The sequence below is a fragment of the Pogoniulus pusillus genome, chromosome 28, assembly GCF_015220805.1.
Source record: "Pogoniulus pusillus isolate bPogPus1 chromosome 28, bPogPus1.pri, whole genome shotgun sequence".
Lineage (NCBI taxonomy): Eukaryota > Metazoa > Chordata > Aves > Piciformes > Lybiidae > Pogoniulus > Pogoniulus pusillus.
Genome location: NC_087291.1, coordinates 5976612 through 6000032, shown reverse-complemented (window position 1 = coordinate 6000032; position 23421 = coordinate 5976612). Strand labels below are relative to the sequence as shown.

At 42.9% G+C, this 23421-nt stretch overlaps 1 protein-coding gene across 3 annotated transcripts in view; it reads right to left on the bottom strand.

Moving 5' to 3' along the window:
* Positions 1 to 23421, bottom strand: part of ANKRD28 (ankyrin repeat domain 28) — a 150370-nt gene that overhangs the window by 7995 nt on the left and 118954 nt on the right. For all 3 annotated transcript variants that reach the window (XR_010307548.1, XM_064167240.1, XM_064167239.1), the window contains exons 12-27: positions 23007 to 23070; positions 21453 to 21521; positions 19815 to 19955; positions 13762 to 13873; positions 12171 to 12197; positions 10619 to 10693; positions 9317 to 9518; positions 6684 to 6771; positions 6136 to 6253; positions 5014 to 5233; positions 3164 to 3251; positions 2985 to 3068; positions 2344 to 2489; positions 2085 to 2167; positions 1860 to 1942; positions 226 to 317 (exon numbers count right to left, since the gene is read on the bottom strand). Coding sequence is in view for 2 of the 3 variants with exons in the window: in XM_064167240.1 (XP_064023310.1) it covers positions 226 to 317; positions 1860 to 1942; positions 2085 to 2167; positions 2344 to 2489; positions 2985 to 3068; positions 3164 to 3251; positions 5014 to 5233; positions 6136 to 6253; positions 6684 to 6771; positions 9317 to 9518; positions 10619 to 10693; positions 12171 to 12197; positions 13762 to 13873; positions 19815 to 19955; positions 21453 to 21521; positions 23007 to 23070 (1692 nt within the window). In the remaining variant the exon portion in view is untranslated. The remainder of the gene's footprint in view (positions 1 to 225; positions 318 to 1859; positions 1943 to 2084; positions 2168 to 2343; positions 2490 to 2984; positions 3069 to 3163; positions 3252 to 5013; positions 5234 to 6135; positions 6254 to 6683; positions 6772 to 9316; positions 9519 to 10618; positions 10694 to 12170; positions 12198 to 13761; positions 13874 to 19814; positions 19956 to 21452; positions 21522 to 23006; positions 23071 to 23421) is intronic.

Sequence of the window (23421 nt, the reverse complement as noted above, 5' to 3'; positions counted from 1 at the left end):
CTACAAATGTAAACCACATAATTCTTTGTTGTAACCTGAAATGTTCTGAATGTTCACTCTCCTTACAGTTCTGCTGTCTTGCTGAAACGACCTCACCAACACATGTTTTCCCTTGGGGAACCTACTGCAAGGCTTATATGGAAATCCCAATGACTTCTTGCTTTACAGTGATCCAAGTTTAAAAACACAGTTGCTTATAGAGAAACAAAGTTAAACTTTTCTTACCATTTTCATCTACAGCAAGTACACTTGCTCCCTTCCCTAAAAGCTCTTGAACTACAACCGTTAGTCCATTCCGAGCAGCAACATGCAGAGGTCTGTGAAGACAAACAAACTCTTAAATAAACCTCAGAACAAGATAGTAAGATAGGTAGCTTGCACCTAGTCGAATGATTATTGAAGTAGTTATAATTGTACGTTACCCACACGTTACATAAAGGTTGCAGATGTAATAACTAAAATGAGAACAGCAGCAAATCTCTTATTGCAAAGAAACTGGACAGTAACTATAGTGCTCTTTATGGCACCACACCCCAAACAGTAGGAATGCTGTGCCTGCTTATGAACTTTACCATGTTACAAAGATAGAAACATCTACTACCCTCTTGTTGATTAATCCTTCACTGAAGCCTTGTAACCGATAATGTCACATCTGAGAGTTACTGCGTATCGCTGGCAGTGATCCTTATACCACCAAGAGCAGAATGGCAGTCAGATGTTACTGCATGTAAATGCTTATAGGAGATGCAATCACAGCATCATTTCAGTTGGAAAAGATCACTGAGTCCAGTGGTTGACCTGACACCACCATGACAAATGTAGAAGCACTTTATCATTCTGTCTGTAGAAGCCACTATATTCCACTGTGACTAGAGAAAAATCCTACCAATTTACAGCATGATGCACAAAGCAAGAAAAACAGAGATTTCTTCTTCTCAAAAGCTCCAACTATTAACTTTAACCATGTTTTGTTGTGACTTCATCAAGAAAAGTGTAGGTTTACCTCAAATATCCTACTTATATCTTTATCAAGTGCAGCAAGTTTTCAGAATTGGTTCATGGAGGTGTATGTGCCTATTTTTCTGCATGACATCTCTTGATCAGAATATGAGCCAAGACATGTGGGTGGGATTACATGAGCCTGTGGTAGCATACTTTCCCATTCTTCTTCCCATCTCTTCCCATTTTGCTTTTTCTTCTCTCAAGACATTCCTGCTTCAAGTCAGAAATGAGGCAGTCAGTTTGCCCTTTCCTGCTTACTAATTATTTCACGTTGCCTGAGGTGAACCACAGTGAGCAGCAAGAGCAGAGGAAAAATTCTTACTATCTCCTTATGTTCAAGCAGATCTCTAGAAATAGCTGGAAGAAGTGTAGGGGTTGGCACTTGCCAGATTCCAGAAAGCAGGTAAGGCTAGAGAAGTATTTGGGTTGCTTACAAATTACAGTGTTTTTTTTTATCCTAAATGGTCTCCAACAGCATTATTAAAACAGTTTAACGATTCATGCACAGAACCTTGTATCAGGTGTTAAACATTGTCTATACCACATTCTATAAGGGGAAAAAAAAACATGCAGAAGACTCATTTTAATAGGCCAACCTGACAGTATGGGTTTACAGGTAATCTCAGTGGAGTGCAGTAATTCCACACAGAATTCCCTGTAAGACTTATTTATCATCCCTTTCACTCAACCAAAATGAGAATTTTCAGTCTGAGCAAAACATCAGTGACTTCAAGTCAGATCAGCTCTTGATACCTATTAAGCAATTCAGTTTCAATCAATCTGAAAAAAGATGCCACTTCAGGAGCAGGATGCACACCAAAGCTCGTCTCTAAAACACACTCACAGCTGATACCTACGTTTGCAAGGCTGCATTGGTGGCATTGATGAGGTTTCTATCTGTAATCTTCTCCAGTATTAACAAGGCACTAGTTTCATGACCCTAAATATAGAACAAACATATGTCACATAACAAATATTCTTCAAAAACTGCTTTGAATGCCTGTCAAAGTAACAAGTTAGCACTTGCTAACAGTGCTTGAAAACACAAAGTTCAGCACTGCTAAGTCAGACTATGCACACACCTTGCTGCAAGCCAAATGGAGTGCTGTGTTCTTAGAACTGTCTTGCAAAGTCAGATCAGCTTTAGCACTGCTAACCAGCACCTCTGGGGAAATAAAGATCTGTATTAACTAAAAGCATATTCCTTAAAATCTTAAGGCATTCATTTGTGCAAAGTAGAGACATAATTTTGACACAGTACATCTCCAAGAACATTAACTGTAAGGCAACTTTACCCACAGTAAGATTAACAAGCAGAAATACATAAAGCTTTCTCTTTACCAACTGTATTTGTCTGTCCATTTTCTGCAGCCATCATTAGAGGTGTTTTCCCAGAAGAATCTACAGCATTTACTTGAGCATTGTGACTGAGCAGAAGCTGTAGACACTCAACGTGATCTGTAAAAGCTGCTGCATGAAGAGGAGTTCTACAACAGATCAAAAGACAATACAGCCATGTTCAGCTGTGCTTTCTACTGTATTCAAAGAGCCATCCTGATTGTGATCCTGCAGGTACAAGTCTAAGCAGTTCCTCTCACTGATGATTTCAAACCAGTATTGCTGGAGTTGTGACTGCTGCCTTCGGAAAGTCACCTCTGAGTTTCAAGTAACTCCCTCGATACAGTTTACAACAGAGAAACAAAGTGATTCAGCAGAAAGAAAAGAGCCATAAAATATGACCCACAAAGTGATGCAATTTAAAACATGCTCAAAACTGCCTATATGAAGTCAACTGAAGTGTACTGAATCACATTTTAAAAAGTCTAAATTTCTAGCAGTAATAAAAGAAACATTCCAAGATTAAAAACACCAGGGAAGAGGAAATCAGGTTTAGCAAATACAAAACCCAAATGACTGCAGAATCCAGCAGAGCCACTCTGCTACATCATAAACATTCTTCCACTGTGCATTCACATTCTTACCTTCCTTTTGAGTCTGTTGAATTTACAATACCAGCACCTAGTGTATCAATTAACATTTCTGCAGCACCTTCATTGTCATTTATCCTACAATGAATTAAAAAGGCTGTTATTTACAGAATGATAAATCCTTTGTTAATACAGCAAGAAAAGCTTTGAAGAATAATTTTGTACTTCCTTACACAGCACAATGCAACGGGCTGAAAGAATTCCCTTCCATTTTCTGGAAAACTTCCTGTTCCAGGAGAAGCTCTACACAACTGTCATGACCTAAAGCAAATGTAGAAGTCAGGTATTAAAAAAAGAAAACCCAAACAAACCACAAACAGGAAAAGGTCTACTTACAGGTTACAGTAAAAGACATGTCATGCTGGCTAACACAAACTGCAAGAGGACAGGCTTTGTTTCTTTCATCACAGAATCACCAAGGTTGGAAGAGACCTCACAGATCATCAAGTCCAACCCTTTACCACAGAGCTCAAGGCCAGACCATGGCACCAAGTGTCACATCCAATCCTGCCTTGAATAGCTCCAGGGATGGCGACTCCACCACCTCCCCGGGCAGCCCATTCCAGTGTCCAATGACTCTCTCAGTGAAGAACTTTCTCCTCACCTCCAGCCTAAATTTCCCCATCACCAGCAATAACTTCTGCCTCGGTGGCACCAGTCTACAAGAAAGGCCAGAAAGGTCATCTGGGGTACCACAAGCCTGCCAGTCTGACCTCTGTGCCAGGAAAGGTTGTGGAACAGATCATATTGAGTGCTATTATGCAGCATGTACATGACAGCCAGGTGATCAGGCCCAGCCAGCACAGATTTATTAAAGGCAGGTGCTGCTTAACCAACCTGATCTCCTTCTCTGATAAGGTGACCCACTTAATGATGAGGGAAAGGCTGTGGATGCTGTTTACCTGGACTTGAGTAAAGCCTCTGACACTGTTTCCTACAGCATTTTCCTAAACAAACTGGCTGCTCCTGGCTTGAATGGGTGGGCACTGCACTGGTTAAAGAACTGGCTGCATGGCTGGGCCCTAAGAGTGGTAGTGAATGGAGTTAAATCCAGTTGGAGGCTGGCCACTAGTAGTGTACTCCAAGGCTCAGTACTGGGAAGTTCTCTTTCATGTTTTTATCAGTGATCTGGATGAGGGGATTGAGTGCTCTGTGAATACTTTTGCAGATGACATGAAGTCAAAAGTGAGTGCTGAGCTGCTCAAGGGTAGGAAGCCTCTAGAGAGGGCTCTGGACAGGCTGGATCAATGGGCCAAGGCTCACTGTATGAGATTCAACAAGGCCAGGTGCCAGGTCCTGCACACTTGTGTCCCATGCAATGCAAAAGGCTTGGGGAGGAGTGGCTGGAAAGCTACCCAGCAGAGAAAGACCTGGGAGTGTCGCTCAACAGCTGGGCAAAGGCAAATCAGCAGCATGCCCAGGTGGCCAAGAAGGCCAGCAGCTTCCTGGCCTGTAGCAGAGATAGTGTGATGAGCAAGACCAGAGAAGTGATTGTTCCCCTGTTCATGAGTAACATGTTCAATTCTGATGCCCTCTCTATAAGACATTGAGGTGCTGGAGCAGGTTCAGAGAACCTGGTGAAGGGCCTGGAGAACAAGTCTAATGAAGAGTGACTGAGAGGCCTGGGGTTACTCAAACCTGAGAAAAAAAATGGCTGAGGGGAGACCTGCCTCTTTGTAACTACCTGAAGGAAGGTTGTATCAAGGTGGTGGTTGGTTGTTATTAGGGAGGAGCAAGTGGCAGGACAAGAGAAAAACAGCCTCAAGTTGCACCAGCAGAGGTCTTGATTGGATATTGCAGGAAGCTTCTTCACTGAGAGAGTTATTAAACACTGGAAGAGGCTTCTCAGAGAGGTGGTTGAACCCCCATCTCTGGAGATGATTAGAAGATGCACAGATGTGGTGCTGAGGGACGTGGTACAGTTAAATAATGGTTGGACTTGATCCTAAAGGTCTTTTCCAACCAAAGCAAATTTATGATTAACACACACACACATTTAGACTTTAACTTTAAAGCATCTTACCATTATAGCAGGCCCAATGCAGTGATGTATAGCCATGATTGTCTGCTATTGCAGGTACTGCCTCCACAGATGTAGCTGACTGCAGGAGAGCTCCTAGAACACCTATGTGTCCACATGCAGCTGACAAGTGTATAGGGGTTCTCCCCCTACAGTCTCTTAATAAGGACTTAGCACCATGTTGAAGCAATGCTTCCACACACTCCTCATGTCCAGTAACTGCCTGTCAGGGACAGAAAACAGCAACTTTGCAAGTATTAATGTATTTAAGCCAAGGTGTGTAACTGCAGCAAGCAAACTTCAGGCAATTTCTTACATATAAATAATAACAAAATAAGCACAGTTATTTCTATTCCTGGAAACAGCCATTCTGGTGGAAAAAACAGCTGTGCATTTTAATATTGTTGACAACAGTGTCTTGGAATAACACCAAAAGAACTGCAAAACTCTAGGGCTCATTCATCTGCCTTATCAGCTAAAGACTACTGCAGAAAGTCCCAAAACATCAGCATACAGCACATACCACTTTTCTTCCTCACATTAACACTACCCCCATTCAGTAACAAAAACCTTTGCTCTGGGACCTCTCCAGTCAACATTTCACAGGGGAGGAAAAATGGGGGAGGGAGGGAGAAAAGGGGGAGGGAGAAAAGGGGGAGGGAGAAAAGGGGGAGGGAGAAAAGGGGGAGGGAGAAAAGGGGGAGGGAGAAAAGGGGGAGGGAGAAAAGGGGGAGGGAGAAAAGGGGGAGGGAGAAAAGGGGGAGGGAGAAAAGGGGGAGGGAGAAAAGGGGGAGGGAGAAAAGGGGGAGGGAGAAAAGGGGGAGGGAGAAAAGGGGGAGGGAGAAAAGGGGGAGGGAGAAAAGGGGGAGGGAGAAAAGGGGGAGGGAGAAAAGGGGGAGGGAGAAAAGAAGAAAATACTAAGGGGGAAAAAAGAGATTTTTTTAAGTCTAAAACAATAGTCAGGGCACATAGCAAACATGCCACAGCTAACCTTTTGAAAGCAAATAAGCCACAAAATCTAAGAAGGGCAAGATGAGAATAGTGAGGAATTCATTACCCCTAGATACTACGTTTGTATTTGAAGTTACTATGTATAAAACTGGAGAAGACAGAAGGTTTTCTTACCCCTCTGTGTAATGCCGTCCTTCCCCACTTATCTTTGGCATCAACGTTGGCTCCTTTGTTAAGGAGTGAATAAACGCAGTCGGTGTGCCCATTGAGAACAGACAGCATGAGAGGAGTCCTAGGCAAAGAGTGAGAAAGGGAAACCTCCATGGAAATTCAGTACACCAGCAGTCAGCTGAAATATAATCACTACTACCCTTCAGAACAATGCTGGTAAAATTCACACCATCAGTGATCTACCTTCACACTGAGTATGCTATACATAATTGCTTGCATAGAGTCAAGAAACACAATTTACTATCCCCTAAATCAGAAGTCCTGATTAAATTACCAGAATCAGGGTGGGGTTATTTAGCATTTGGGCAAAAAGATGCATATTAGTTCCCTCCCAAAAGAACAAAGCCATTTTTCAACACCAGCATTATTTATTGCAAAATAGACTCATGTTTCCCCTACTCAAATATCATCTCCCTTTCAAGTAAATTGAAAACCAAAGATTTCAGTTTAGGACAAGGTGAAAAGCACAAGGTTGCATGGTTTAAACTCACTGGCCATTTCCATCTTGAATGTCCACTGCATTCTGCGGTTCTGCATTCCCTATCAATAGCCTTAGGCATTCGGAGTGACCGTTTGTAGCTGAAAAACACAAACCCACAAGTGTTACATCCATTGCCTTGGGGTACACAGCCCCAACAGAATGGCAACCTGCTCAGAGGCCATTAGCTTGAGGGCCCACACTGTACACAGCTCCCCCTGCCAGAGAGCCCACACTGTACACAGCTCCCCTGCCAGAGAGCCCACACTGTGCAGAGCTCCCCTGCAAGAGAGCCCACACTGTACACAGCTCCCCTGCCAGAGAGCCCACACTGTGCAGAGCTCCCCTGCCAGAGAGCCCACACTGTGCACAGCTCCCCTGCCAGAGAGCCCACACTGTGCACAGCTCCCCTGCCAGAGAGCCCACACTGTACACAGCTCCCCTGCCAGACAGCCCACACTGTGCACAGCTCCCCCTGCCAGAGAGCCCACACTGTACACAGCTCCCCTGCCAGAGAGCCCACACTGTGCACAGCTCCCCTGCCAGAGAGCCCACACTGTACACAGCTCCCCTGCCAGAGAGCCCACACTGTGCACAGCTCCCCTGCCAGAGAGCCCACACTGTACACAGCTCCCCTGCCAGAGAGCCCACACTGTACACAGCTCCCCCTGCCAGAGAGCCCACACTGTACACAGCTCCCCTGCCAGAGAGCCCACACTGTACACAGCTCCCCTGCCAGAGAGCCCACACTGTACACAGCTCCCCCTGCCAGAGAGCCCACACTGTGCACAGCTCCCCCTGCCAGAGAGCCCACACTGTACACAGCTCCCCTGCCAGAGAGCCCACACTGTGCAGAGCTCCCCTGCCAGAGAGCCCACACTGTACACAGCTCCCCCTGCCAGAGAGCCCACACTGTACACAGCTCCCCCTGCCAGAGAGCCCACACTGTACACAGCTCCCCTGCCAGAGAGCCCACACTGTACACAGCTCCCCTGCCAGAGAGCCCATACTGTGCAGAGCTCCCCCTGCCAGAGAGCCCACACTGTACACAGCTCCCCTGCCAGAGAGCCCACACTGTGCACAGCTCCCCCTGCCAGAGAGCCCACACTGTACACAGCTCCCCTGCCAGAGAGCCCACACTGTGCACAGCTCCCCTGCCAGAGAGCCCACACTGTACACAGCTCCCCTGCCAGAGAGCCCACACTGTGCACAGCTCCCCTGCCAGAGAGCCCATACTGTGCAGAGCTCCCACTTCTGTAACTGAAATGAAAAACTAAAATGATGGATACTACAAAATTCTTTCATGAATCAGGCACCCAGGCAGGTAGTATTAAAAGTAACTGATTCAAACAGATGCCAACAGATACTTGTCTCTTCTACAGATAAATGATGTTGCATATATTAACCATAATTAGCATACATGCTTATACAACATTCACAAGAGGAATAACTAAACACAGTAATCAGCATAACTTTTGGCTTGTTTTACAGCACAGGTAAACACAAACCTAGTCCATCATAAATTGATTTTGCTATCAACCGTAGCATGGGCATAGTAATTTCATAACTGAAATGACATTTAGGAAGAGAGGAAGGAAATGTAATGCACAGAAGTAATTCACCAACCAGTTTAGATTGAAAAAAAAAGGAAGTAAGTGAAAAATTGAGAAATTGCATTTAAGTGGAAGTCATGAAAGAAAAACGATTGCTTGTTGGAGAGGAAATTATTTCTGCCATACAGCTGCTGCATTCAGTCCACAGGAGAAGAGTGACAATTCATGCTTCTCTGGCTGACAGAAACACTAACACAAGTTAGGAGCAGCTAGATCAAACAGAAAACTACAGCTTGTAGTCAGGGGTAACAAATGAAGTGATTAGAATGATGATGTGTTGTACACAGTGCTCTTTTGACTGCAACATTTCTAGAACACTATAGCTATAAATGTGACTTTAAATCAGCCCATTTGCAAAGAGAGGGGAAAAAACATAAGCATCTAGTATGGATATCAGACTTAGGTTTATAGAATTCTAGGAAACAGAGGGACAATATTGCAAAGGACTACTATTACTATGAATATGCTCAAGTCATTTAAACCCTTGGCAAAATCCCAAGGTTTTGTTGTCTCATTTCAAACTGACAAAATTCTCCAAGCCTCCAGTCATTTTTAGAAGTATTTTACTGCCAAGACAGCAACACAATTCACAATATCTAAATTTGGGGCTACAGTTTGGGCTGCATGAAAGATGAGGAGAGAAATGGGAGCGTGTCAGTGACACCTGTCCACAGAGCTAGCCTAGCTAGTTGAATGGTCAAGGTCAGTGTGGCCTTCCAGAGAGGTCCTTGAGCTACAATTACTTATGGGTTAATACTGGTTTCTACTTACAAATACATTGTTACATGGTTTTCACCATAGCATATAACTTAAACATCACCATCTATTCTTAAATACTAGTTCTTAGTATATATCAATGAAATAGATATGTTAATATATAATGATATATAATATCTATCTCTCTATATAATGATATTTAATATCTAAATATATATAAAATATATAATTGAGATATTAATGATAGAGACTTCTAAACACAAGAGATGATCCACTTCACAAGGCAGAACTTCAGGGCTTAGCAGTCAGCACATACCTGCAGCATGTATTGGGGTCCTCTTAACAACATAATCTTTCACCAAAATTGATGCTCCCTGATTAATGAGCACATCTACACATTCCACGTGTCCCTTAAAGGCAGCAAGATCCAGTGGTGTCCTTCCATTGTTATTCCTTACATCAAGGTCCAGCAGTGACTGTACCAGCACCTCCAGAGCTTGATGGTGGCCATGATAGGCCTGTAAGGAAAGGGAAATTCTTCAGTTTTTCCATCCTTCACATTTTTCTCTTTCTTCCCAGGATTACATAAGTGAAACAGTGCAGACAGCATTTCTGTTACACACATTTTCATCAGGTTGTCTCCTACACTACTCTGTGCAAATCTTTCTTAAAGTATTAAGGACAAATGTATCTCACACTAAAGAAGAGTGAGGGTAAAATGATGGTGATGATTAAAACAAGGTCATTTCTTACAGAACAAGGATGTTAGGGGTTCACAGGATGTTAGGGGTTGGAAGGGACCCAAGGAGATCATCCAGTCCAACCCCCCTGCCAGAGCAGGACAATGCTGTCTAACACAGATCACAGAGGAACACATCCAGACAGGCCTTGAAAGGCTCCAGAGAAGGAGACTCCACAACCTAGTAATAGTTTTATTACTGTAAATTCTAACAAAAAAAACTTAATTACAGGATTTCAAATAAAAGCTTTTCCATAAACCAAGTTTCAAGAGAAATGTAAAAAAAAAAATGCTCTGTATAACTCATTTAACAGTATTAATAGATCTTTCTGTGCTTCAATTATTGTTATTGACCCACTCTTGAAACAACAGGAAATGAATAAATCCATGTCAACAACTGTCTGCAATTAGATGAGGGCAACAAAGCTGGTGAGGGGCCTGGAGCACAAATCCTATGAGGAGAGGTTGAGGGAGCTGGGCCTGTTTAGCCTGGAGAAGAGGAGGCTCAGGGGTGATCTTATTACTGTCTACAACTACCTGAAGGGGCATTGTAGCCAGGTGGGGGGTGGCCTCTTCTCCCAGGTAACCAACAATAGAACAAGGGGACACAGACTCAAGTTGTGCCAGGGTAGGTATAGGCTGGATGTTAGGAAGAAGTTCTTCACAGAGAGAGTGATTGGCATTGGAATGGGCTGCCCAGGGAGGTGGTGGAGGCACCGTGCCTGGGGGTCTTCAAGAAAACACTGGATGAGGCACTTAGTGCCATGGTCTGGTTGATTGGCTAGGGCTGGGTGATAGGTTGGACTGGATGACCTTGGAGGTCTCTTCCAACCTGGTTGATTCTATGATTCTATGACCACTATGGAATTAAATACTTACAGCTAAATGCAGTGGACTTATAGGTGCTCTGTTGTCTGAATCATTCAGCATGTCAGTACCCGACGTTTCCATTAGCTTAGCAGAAAGAGAAAGTCAGAATGAGTGCAAAATGCCCTCTCCTTTAAAAACATTCAGCAACAATTGACACAGCTCCCAGTATGCACAGATTGTAAAATGAAGAAAATCAGGAAGAATAACCCAGGCTTATAGTTTCCTTAGAAACTTACACTCTCCTTTTGCTTTTAAAGAGTTTGAGTGGCAATGACTGCAAGCTCTCCCCCCATATTGATCTCCCAAGCACAGTTGTTCAATTTTCATTACCAATGCAATAATTAGATGAGAAACTAATCTAGAATTATTATTTTTCCTGAAGCAGCCATATGAAACAGATCAAACACACCGAGAAAGACAGCAAGAACAGCTCTAGCACAAGAAAAACCCCAATCTACAAACACAACTAAACAACAAAACCACCCTCAAACAGATAAGCATTTAGAATAGGTGAAAAGACAGCCAGAAAACAACATGAAAAGCCAGAAGGCAAGGACTGATTTTTCAGAACAGAAGAACATCTTCAAAAAAGGAAATAACCCCCCCAAAAGGCACAAACATTATCAAATGAGATTACAGTATCTACATTTCTGCTACATTTTAATTGCTGTGTTTAATTTAGTACACTAGTGGAATTTAAATGAAGCATTTAAAGAACACCAAATACACTCAGATCACTAAGTATTCATTCTCACAGTTCTATAACATGGTGTGCTAGTTTGAAGCTAGCTAGAATGCTTTGGAGAGAAGACTTAAGATTACAGGCTGTGAAAAGGAAACAGTGGTGATGTCTACTTCACTCATAGGCTTGCTGAGATGGATAAAAACAAGAACATAAACATAGGTAACAGAGTTGCTCTCTGTCTGGGCTTTGGGTGAACCTCTCTTTCTAACCTAACCTGCCACCTGTGTGACTAATCCATCTGCTTCCTAACCTCCCTGGCCGACCCTCCAAACTACCTTATACATAAGGCAAGACCTAGGGTAAGGTGGAGGGGTGGGATGAAAGTGGAAGGGTGGTTGGGAGCCCCTCCTGGGGACTCAGGTTTCTGGGTGGAGACTCAGGTTTCTGGGAGGGCTGTTGTGTTTCTGTATTACTTTTTACCTTGTCTATTTCTGTAGATACTGTAACTATCTGCTTGTACATTGTGCTAAGCTGTAAATATAAAGCTTCATTCAATTTCCAGATTGGCTGAGTCTAGTCTGGGTGATTTTCCAAAGTCTGGGGGGGGGGGGGGGGGGGTAACACCCAAACCATCACATCCTTTATTGTGGTGCCCAATGTGGATGGTCATATGAAAGTGGGGGAAAAAAAAAGGCTCAAATATAATTTTCTCTTTTTAAACTCTGAATGGCAATTAAATCTGAATTGGATTTAGAACTAAATAATACATCTGTGCACAAAAGAATTGAAGCTATGTAAAAAGTCAGCAGTACTATTAAAATTGCATGCTCCCTTTTGCTCTACAGTAGTACTTTGTGCAATCTCATTTTTACTTACAACATCTAGGGGCGTTTCACTCGCGATCTGCAATGAAAAACATTCACAATTCACACCTAAGCACATCTGAATATTAAAGTATAATTGGTATAAAAAGACTGAGTTGTGTAACACAGAGAAGATAACATACACAGTTTTTACAAGCTACCTGAGGCTTTACTATCAAAAATTCCATTATGTGGCTGTTAGTTTGGAAAAGGTTAACCCTCCTGGGAGAGTGGCCTTGATCCTGACCCTAGGTCGTGCTGACTCCTCTCCAGAGGTGGGTCTGAACTCTACTAGGTGTGGTGGTTAGACCAATCCCTGTTCCTAAGACCCCCATATAAAAGCAGAGGAACTTCCTCTTTCTCCCCCTGCCTCCCTGCTTGCAAGCATCACCTTCCTGGCTCCTGGTACTCTTTGTTTTACCATGTGGCCACAACCTACGAGGTGGACAAAACCATTGCCATCAAATCCAGGCTCAAGCTGTGCCAGGGGAAATTTAGGCTGGAGGTGAGGAGAAAGTTCTTCCCTGAGAGAGTCATTGGACACTGGAATGGGCTGCCCGGGGAGGTGGTGGAGTCGCCGTCCCTGGAGCTGTTCAAGGCAGGACTGGACGTGGCACTTGGTGCCATGGTCTGGCCTTGAGCTCTGTGGTAAAGGGTTGGACTTGATGATCTGTGAGGTCTCTTCCAACCCTGATGATACTGTGATAAATAAATATATATATGTATATAGTTCCTTGTTTTCCCTTCTCTATACCTTTTGTAACTTCCCTACCTCAAATAACCTTTTATTTATTGTTAAAATTTGCTTCTTTTAACTTCCAGATCAAAGTGAGATTATTTATTTGGGTGTGCTTACCTTCCTCTCTCTCTACATCCAATTCCTTTTCTTTGGGAAAGAAGGGGGAAGAGGGAAAGGCATCCTATAAATTGTTATTGGTTCTATTAACTGTATTTTAGTCTCTGAGGAATTTAAACTAGAACCTAGACATAGTTAGTGCAGGCAGATGAACTACTTTAAAAGGCACCCTTGCTTCACAGGTTTTCCTTATATTATCATTTGTTCCTTCAGATGACATTTGTGAAGTTTCTTAATACTTCTTAGTGGGGTAACTTGTGGTTATTAGATTACAGCCACGAGGGTAAAAATCAGCAGCATATTTTAAGTTAAGAAACAAACCAAAACTAGTATCCCACATCCTCAACCAGTTGTATCTTCATCTCAGAATGAATTATCTTTTTAAGACAGCATAGTGAAGGTGGTGAGGCACTGGAACAGGTTGCCCAGGGAGGCTGTGGATGCTCCCTCCCTGGAGGTGTTGAAGGTCAGGTTGGATGAGGACTTGAGCGACCTGTTCTAGTAGGAGGTGTCCCTGCTTATGGCAGGGGGTTGGAACTGGATGATCCTTGAGGTCCCTTCCAACCAAAACGACTCTTTGATCTTAGCTCCTCATCTTGCCTCTGTTTTAAGATGACCAAGTCCTTACATATTTATTCTTACAGGGGCTGAGAACCACTACTGCTTACAGGTGAAGAACCAAGGTAGATCTGCACCAGACTCTGTAAGAGCAGATGTTGCAGCTTTCATTTATGATGTGTCCTCTTACCAACTCAAGACACAGGCGATGGCCGTAAGCAGCTGAATAATGAACCGCGTTGTATCCTTGTTTGTCTCGGATCCCGGGATTGGCATCGTTTCTCAGCAAGTATTCCAGGCACCTATTTAAATCAACACATGCAACCATGTATCCAAACGTTGAATTTCAACTTACACTAAAGTGTTGCATTGTTCCAATCTAATTATGAAACAGAACACAGCACACAAGAATGCTGACCTGAGGTACAAAATTGGCTAGGACCAGAGAACATCTAACTCATTACACCAAGTGCCCAGGTCAATCATGAAGCTTCCAAACTTTGAAATGCAGACATCTTGCATCCTCTGCATTATCTGGCTTGGTTAAAACTAGTACTTCATGGGTTATTTTCTTCATAACTACTACAATTAGTTACTTCTGTTAATAGGAACAACTAGTACTTTAGTGTGCTTTTCTGTATCAGTACATTCTTCTCTACTTCATATGGAAGAGAACCAACAGATGAGTTCTTCACTGCATGCATCCAAGAGTCATATCACTTCCAATACCAGACACTATTGCTTTGTTTAGTGAACACACTTAGTTGTTAGCAGTGTTATATCCTACTACTCCTTACTTTCAATACACAAATTTACAAGGCAAAACATCAGCTCAACACTTTCAACCAAAGATACTCAGCCAGGAGGATACATTAAAGTCAGTTCTGCCTCCCTGCTTTTCTTTAAGAGAATCCATGCATGCACACTAAATGATTCCAACCAGTAATCCTACTTAGTCATAATTTTATGCTGCCTGTAATTTCAGAAAGATTTCATGAAGTCACCAATGTGATCTTGAGCTTGGTGGTGAAACTGTTTGGTGTTCTGAAGTTTACAAGAGGTGGCTACCCCTTGTTCTCTCTGGGATTATGAAATACTTCTTTATGGGTTAAACAAAATGCACTTGAAGCTAAAAAATATATTATTTTCTCAAGTCCAGCTTGGAATCTTTCTGCCTTGGCACAGTTCATCTAAAGGCCTGACAGGTTACCATTACCAGTAGTGACAAATGGGACAGCTGGATACACTGACAGTATGAGGAGCTCAGTTGCTGTTGAGATCTAGAAAATGGTTTGGCAGGAAGTTAAAGGAAATGTCAACATTGTAGTTTTATGATATGGCTGTGCTGTGGTATCATGTAGAAAAACTGCAGTGGGACGTGGCTGGTGCAAATTTGAGAGGCAGGAATCCTAACATGACCTGTGATCAATGCCATTGGGAGTAGAAACCATTCAAAACCCTGGAGAATCTTCAAACCTTGGAAAAACACAGGCAGAAATCCTACCTAAGCAGTGTGCCCAGGTGGCCAGGAGAGCCAATGGCATCCTGGCCTGGATCAGGAACAGTGTGGCCAGCAGGACAAGGGAGGTTATTCTGCCCCTGTACTCAGCACTGCTCAGGCCACACCCTGAGTGCTGTGTCCAGTTCTGGGCTCCTCAATGCAAGAGAAATTTTGAGGTCTTGGAATGTGTCCAGAGAAGGGCAGCAAGGCTGGTGAGGGGCCTGGAACACAAACCCTATGAGGAGAGGCTGAGGGAGCTGGGCCTGTTTAGCCTGGAGAAGAGGAGGCTCAGGGGTGATCTTATTACTGTCTACAACTACCTGAAGGGGCATTGTAGCCAGGTGGGGGGTGGCCTCTTCTCCCAGGCAACCAGCAATAGAACAAGGGGACACAGTCTCAAGTTGTGCCAGGGTAGGTATAGGCTGGATGTTAGGAAGAAGTTCTTCACAGAGAGAGTGATTGGCATTGGAATGGGCTGCCCAGGGAGGTGGTGGAGGCACCGTCCCTGGGGGTCTTCAAGAAAAGCCTGGATGAGGCACTCAGTGCCATGGTCTGGTTGATTGGTTAGGGCTGGGTGCTAGGTTGGACTGGATGATCTTGGAGGTCTCTTCCAACCTGGTCGATTCTATGATTCTATGACTCGATGATCTCCTTGAGTCCCTTCCAACCCCTAACATTCTGTGATCCTGTTCTCAGCAGACCTCTTTAAAAGGGATTAATAAAACTTTCTGAAAGTCCACACAAATTAAATTTGTTTTCCATTTATCTATTGGTCTGTTTCTATAACTATTTAATAGACAAGAGTGTGGCTTTTTCCCTCTCTAAGATGTTGCTTCATTTACCACATTCTGCAATCACATTTCTAGTGTCTCTAAATGAGGCTTCTTGGTGTTATTTTTTTTCCAGATCAGAAGCTTAGTCTTTTTTTTTAAAGATATAAAAGAAACATTTCCAAATAGGAACAATTTTCAACAAAATCATGCCTGTCCCTAAAATCCATCTTTAAAGATGCCTGAACAAAGACTATGCAAACATCTATAAATAATATCTGTGGAATTTCTATGTAGATAATTTCCTGACATCTTTTTTTTACCCCACAGGCTTTATATTCCAACTCAGCAATCATTTTTAGCTTCATGCCCATTTTGAATATGAGCTGAGTAGTACTGGTTTCCCAGCTGTTACTAATCATGTTGCTCCACCAATATAAAAAGCATCTCCTTAGGCCATCCTGCTTTGCAGCCTGTGTTTCAGACAGCCACCTCTTAATGAGAAAGGCAATACCATGTAGCTTCCAGAGATGAATTTTGGAGTCACCCCCCAAAGCTCTGATGTATTGCCATCATTCTTGCTTGTGCCTTTTATAAGACAGATGGCACAACGATGTCATCTGAAGAACCATTATAGTTTGGAGGTTTTCAGAGCAACTGTGAAGCTAAAATTAATCCTCAAGCTCAACTTGTAAGAGGGCAATTAAAGTAAAACGATCTCAGCAGTCTCCAGGAGGCACTGAAAGTATTTCTAACTAGAGGCAGACATTTTCATTTTGAAATGAGTCTTTAAATAAAAAGGCACATACTTCAGGTATTAGTTAGATGGCCACAGAAGTATTTTCTGTATTTAGCCTTGAAAACAGAATCTGTAATTTATATGCCACCTCATTCCTACTGCTAGGTCACCTATTCAAAAGTGCAGGACTAAATCAGACCTGGCCAGGCTGGATGGGTGGGCAGAGGCCAATGGGATGAGATTTAACAAGGCCAAGTGCAGGGTTCTGCACTTTGGCCACAACAACCCCAAGCAGCACTACAGGCTGGGGACAGAGTGGCTGAGAGCAGCCAGGCAGAGAGGGACCTGGGGGTACTGGTAGAGAGTAGCTGAACGTGAGGCAGCAGTGTGCCCAGGTGGCCAGCAGAGCCAATGGCATCCTGGCCTGCATCAGGAACAGTGTGGCCAGCAGGACAAGGGAGGTTATTCTACCCCTGTACTCAGCACTGCTCAGGCCACACCTTGAGTGCTGTGTCCAGTTCTGGGCTCCTCAATTCAAGAGAGATGTTGAGGTGCTGGAACATGTCCAGAGAAGGGTGACAAAGCTGGTGAGGGGCCTGGAGCATAAATCCTATGAGGAAAGGTTGAGGGAGCTGGGCCTGTTTAGCCTGCAGAAGAGGAGGCTCAGGGGTGATCTTATTACTGTCTACCTGAAGGGAGGCTGTAGCCAGGTAGGGGGTGGCCTTTTCTCCCAGGCAACCAGCAACAGAACAAGGGGACACAGTCTCAAGTTGTGCCAGGGGAAGTATAGGCTGGATGTTAGGAGGAAGTTCTTCACAGAGAGAGTGATTGGCATTGGAATGGGCTGCCCAGGGAGGTGGTGGAGTCACTGTCCCTGGGGGTCTTCAAGAAAAGCCTGGCTGAGGCACTCAGTGCCATGGTCTGGTTGACTGGCTAGGGCTGGGTGCTAGGTTGGCCTGGCTGATCTTGGAGGTCTCTTCCAACCTGGTTGATTCTATGATATGGTACTAAGCAGCTTACATTTCCAGAGATGGTGCCACTGTATGTATTTGAAATGCAATGCTGCACACCAGCTCGTTTTGACCTGTGCATGTGAGTGTGAGCACATGCAAGTGGCACTCTTCTCAAGTCTCCTCAACATATACCACATTAGGAGCTTAAACAACCCCATTCATTTTGTACTATCTACATACAAGTAAGCATTTAAGCAGTTAATAGGTGAAGCATGTTAAATAGAAGCATTAGTTAAAAAATAAACATGCACAGAAGACATTTGTGGTTTTGTGCAAGTTTCTGGATGCATTTCATTAATCAAATATGAAAGTGTAACTACTTTTCACAAAACCAAATGATGGAATTGTAATGCCAAAGATAAATAGTGTGATCAAAACACCAAGTGGATAAAACACCTCACATTGGAAGTATCAAGTTCATTTCTATTTCGACTTAAGTCTACCATAACCCAGTTGAGGTTTACAGTGTGTTTCTGACTAGCTACACAGATTCTGAGGCACCAGCCCTCCATGGAATCATAGAATCAACCAGGTTGGAAGAGACCTCCAAGATCATCCAGGCCAACCTAGCACCCAGCCCTATCCAATCAACCAGACCATGGCACTAAGTGCCTCAGCCAGGCTTTGCTTGAAGACCCCCAGGGACGGTGCCTCCACCACCTCTCTGGGCAGCCCATTCCAATGGGAAATCACTCTCTCTGTGAAGAACTTCTTCCTAACATCCAGCCTATACCTACCCTGGCACAACTTGAGACTGTGTCCCCTTGTTCTATTGCTGGTTGCCTGGCAGAAGAGGCCACCCCCCACCTGGCTACAATGCCCCTTCAGGTAGTTGTAGACAGTAATAAGATCACCCCTGAGCCTCCTCTTCTGCAGGCTAAACAGGCCCAGCTCCCTCAGCCTCTCCTCATAGGGTTTGTGTTCCAGGCCCCTCACCAGCTTTGTTGCCCTTCTCTGGACATGTTTCAGCACCTCAACATCCTTCTTGAATTGAGGGGCCCAGAACTGGAAATGCACCAGACTTCACTAGAATTTGGTTTTAAAGCTAAATGACCCTACTGTTCACAACTGCCATAGACAACCACTGATAAAAGGCATTTACTCAACCACTAAACAGAAGGTGGAATTAAAAATTCTAAAGGGTTAACCTCTCCTGGGGGTGCTCTGAACCTGACCCCAGGTGCAGTGGTTAGCCCACTCCCACTTGCTGTTTTAGACCCCCATAAAAACAGAGGAACTTCCTGTTTCTCTCTCTGCTTTCAACTGAGAAGTACCACCCTATCCTTGCTTTGCCACAGGGCCAGCCAACCACAGGGTGGAACAATCACCTCCTGAATCTACCTCCATCCATTGCCACCAGTCTGGTTTTATATGTATTTTCTATCTTGCTTCCCTTCCCTACACCTTTTTATAACTCACCTTAAACACCTTTTATTTATTGTTAAAGGTTCCCTTTCAACTTCCATATCAGAGCAAGACTATGCTTTGGGTGTTGCTGTCTACAACTACCTGAAGGGAGGCTGTAGCCAGGTGGGGGTTGGTCTCTTCTCCCAGGCAACCAGCAATAGAACAAAGGGACACAGTCTCAAGTTGTGCTGGGGGGGAAGTATAGGCTGGATGTTAGGAGGAAGTTGTTGTCAGAGAGAGTGATTGGCATTGGAATGGGCTGCCCAGGGAGGTGGTGGAGGCACCGTCCCTGGAGGTGTTCAAGGAAAGCCTGGCTGAGGCACTTAACGCCATGGCTTAGTTGACTGGCTAGGGCTGGGTTCTAGGTTGGACTGGATGATCTTGGAGGTCTCTTCCAACCTGGTTGATTCTATGATTCTACCTCTTTTCACTTTCTATAGCTAATTCTTTCCAAAGAGGAGGCTTCCTATTTATGTTATTGTTCTGTTAGGCTTTGAGTCTCTAGGAAGCTTAAACCAAACCAATACATAAATCAATTCCTGAATTAAGACATGTATATTACAGGACATAAAATTACAATGTATTTTACTATTGTTCACACAATGTATTTTACTAGTGCTCATTTTTCTCTGCAATCTTTGTTACCCAAAGTATTCAAAATACAATGAATAATCCACTGTCAGCTTTAACCTTTAAAAACAACCCAAAAAGCCTTTGGCAAATATGCAGGAACAGCTAGGCAGAGCTTACACAAGTATCACAGCTCAAATATATCTTAAGGAGAAAGTCTTTAGGACAAAGCATGCCACTTACTTTCCATCTGTGTCTGATGCAGCTGCATAGTGCAGAGGTGTACAACCCCTCTCATCAAGGTCATTCACACTAGCTCCAGATCCCACAAGGGCAAACAGGCACTGATAATTACAATTGGCAGCAGCATAATGGAGTGGAGTTCTTTAGTACACATTTAAATAAAAAGTACAATGGTAAATAACAGCAAAATCATATTATATATATAGAAAAAGTAAATCAAAATCATCTTAAATCCTCCTTACACTTTTTTAACAGCTTTTTTTTTTTTTTGTGGTGAAGAAGTCATTATTGGAACATTACAAAAGTGGGGCAGAACAGTATGTAGGGGATCTACTTGGCAGACAAAACATGCACAAAGTGTATTAACTTTCATATGAATTTTCTGGGGTAAACATACAGAGGAAAAAAAAATAAGATGATATTAGAAACATTGTTGAGTCATTTTAAGCCCTAATGAAAACCATGGAGAGATCTAAGAACTGCAGAGCAACTAAACAAGGTCAAACCCTTCACAAATTAGCCAGTAGATGTTTTAAACAAACAGGTCAGTGTTTTGTCTATTTGTAACAATACCAACATAGCAGATGTAATGTAGAAGAACACTTCTAACTACACCTTGTTTTCTTACAACAAAACCATGAAATACTGCTATGTTATTTCAGAGGACACTTTGTCCACCTCCAAGTACCTAAATCTATAAATAAACCAGTTCAAATTGAATTTCTGAAGAACTAAGATGACTCAGAGTCTAATTTTCTATTTTTAAAGAGATTGCTACTATAAATATCTCAATTTTCAGGAGACTGTCAGGCACCTTTAAGTATCCTGCCTCTTCTCTCTCTCTTAAAATGACTTTTCCCCCAATTCTCTTCATTTTAAACTATTTTCATCTTCTCACTCTCCTGAAATATTTGCTTTATATAACACACAACACCACACCAACAAAATCACAACTTTCATTGACAAAAGGTGTGGCAGAGAGTTGTTCCTTTCTCAGGAAAGGATGGAAGTGGTATTTAAAGCCACCTATAGCTTTGAATCCATAACAGTCTCTTCATATCCTACTCCTGCCATTCACATCCTGGAAAAATAATGTTTTCCAAGATGTGATGCAAGATTTTACAGCAGTACTGACCAGGCATTCTAAACTTAAATAATCCTAGACTAAAAATAGAAAACTCTATCATTCCAAAAGAGTTCACAGCATGGACAAGGAAACAGAAAATGGTAGATACAATGAAAGGAAAGAAGTGAAGCAGTAACAGTAAAATAATGGATTCCTTTAATAAGAAAGTGTAGAAATAGCAACAGTTTTATAGGTGTGACTAAGACATTATCTGGAAAACATCATGACTGTCCTTGGAGCTGAGCAATTTAAACTCATTAGACCCACTATAAGGTAAATACATTCATTAAAAATAGTCAAATATGGCACTCAGTCATAAAAAACCTCAACACCTACTTAACAGAACACAATAAACAAACCATGTTTGTAATACTGAACAACATATGCTGAAGAATGGCTTAGTAGAGAGCTTGCACCTTAAAAACATTTAACCACCATGCAGACTTGCCCCCATTCTACTTCTGGAATACTTTGAACAGCCTTTTACAATATTGAAACTTAGAATGACTTACCTCCCAAATCTGTCTTTTTTGTTGAAGTCTGCACCAGTATTTAGCAGAAGATTTAGGCACTCCAAATTCCTATTAAATTAATGCAGTATTAATTGGGATTGAAAGTTTTATTTCCTTAATGTTGGCCACTGCAGATATCAGAACTGCTACACATACACAGCTCACATTCTTCATCTTGATTTTTAATTCAGTTGAAAATATATTTTTATATGCATAGCAGATTTCATAGTTGCAGGGCCAGACCAGGAAAGAACAGCAATTATTTTCATAGAATCAGGGTTGGAAGGGACCACAAGGGGTCATCTAGTTCCAAACCCCCTGCCATAGGCAGGGACACCCTACCCTAGATCAGAGTCATTTTAAGTCCACATATAGAAATTTTATCCTTAACAAGTGGCATACATAAAAAGCACATAAACATTAACTTCATTTAATAGACTTTTCTATACTTCAAAGCAAACAAACAGTAACACTTGTGTGTTGCATGCTTTTTTTGCTATCAGGATTCCAGCACAGAGGCAAGCTTTTCATTTAATTGGCAAAAAAGCCATACATAGAATCAAGCAGGTTGGAAGAGACCTCCAAGATCATCCAGTATCAGGAACAGTGTGGCCAACAGGACAAGGGAGGTTATTCTGTCCCTGTGCTCAGCACTGCTCAGGCTACACCTTGAGTGCTGTGTCCAGTTCTGGGCCCCTCAATTAAAGAGAGATGTTGAGGTACTCTGAGGCGACCTCATTGCTGTCTACAACTACCTGGAGGGAGGCTGTAGCCAGATGGGGTTGGTCTCTTCTGCCAGGCAACCAGTGACAGAACAAGGGGACACAGTCTCAAGTTGTGCCAGGGGAAGTACAGGCTGGATGTTAGGAGGAAGTTCTTCACTGAGAGAGTGATTGGCATTGGAATGGGCTGCCCAGGGAGGTGGTGGAGGCACCGTCCCTGGAGGTGTTGAAGCAAAGCCTGGATGGGGCACTTAGTGCCATGGTCTAGTTGACTGGATAGGGCTGGGTGCTAGGTTGGACTGAATGATCTTGGAGGTCTCTTCCAACCTGGTTGATTCTGTGATTCTATGATTTTAATATGGATCACAATCCAGATGATGAGCAAGTAGTTCTGACTACTCAATCCACCTCAACTCTAGAATTTAATTATGTCTTTAAATTTAGTTAGGTGGAATCTTTTGCTTATGGCTATGGTAAAAATGTACTTCCCAAAGTTGCTGTTCTCCATCTTACGTGCCAAAGTGACCTTAGCTGGGTGTGCCATCCTTGAAGGCTGTGGAGTCTAAAATTGGTATCATGATCCAGGAGAACTGAGAAGTAGAATTCAGTTCATCCCCAAACATAAACCTAAGGTAAGGCTGATGATACTTGGACACTGAACTGTACTTAATTTATTATTCTTGTCTGTAGATGGAATCCCTCTTTAAATTATTTTCATGCTCACATAAATTCCAAGGGAGAGGGCAGGAAAAGCAGGGAAAATAACAAAACAGAACGAGAATGATGAGCAAAGGAGAACACAAATGCCAAAGCATGAATGCTTCTTACATACCCTCCAGCTGCAGCTGCATGAAGACAAGTCCTGCCGAAGTCATCTGGCGTGTCAATGTCAAAACCTACAAACCATGTAGTTTGTAAAACCATTATGTAACACCACCTTTCACAAAGCTGCTCTCATTTATTCTGAAGAGAAATGCTTGCCAGGCAAACTTTACAGCTTTTTGCTTAAAATTTACTTAAATAGGAATAAATTCTTCCTAGTACTCTGAAGAACAGGCATTCAAGTAAAACTGAAAGGGATAAAGTAAAAGCCAGTTAGCTGAACTGAGACAAGAGGTTATAGCTGGACTGAGGCAAGAGCTTATAGCTGGATTGAGGCAAGAGGTTATTTTCTTTCCTATCTTATTTCCTTGCTAACTTCTATACAATTTGCTATTGAATATAAAACATATGAAGGCAATAGGCAA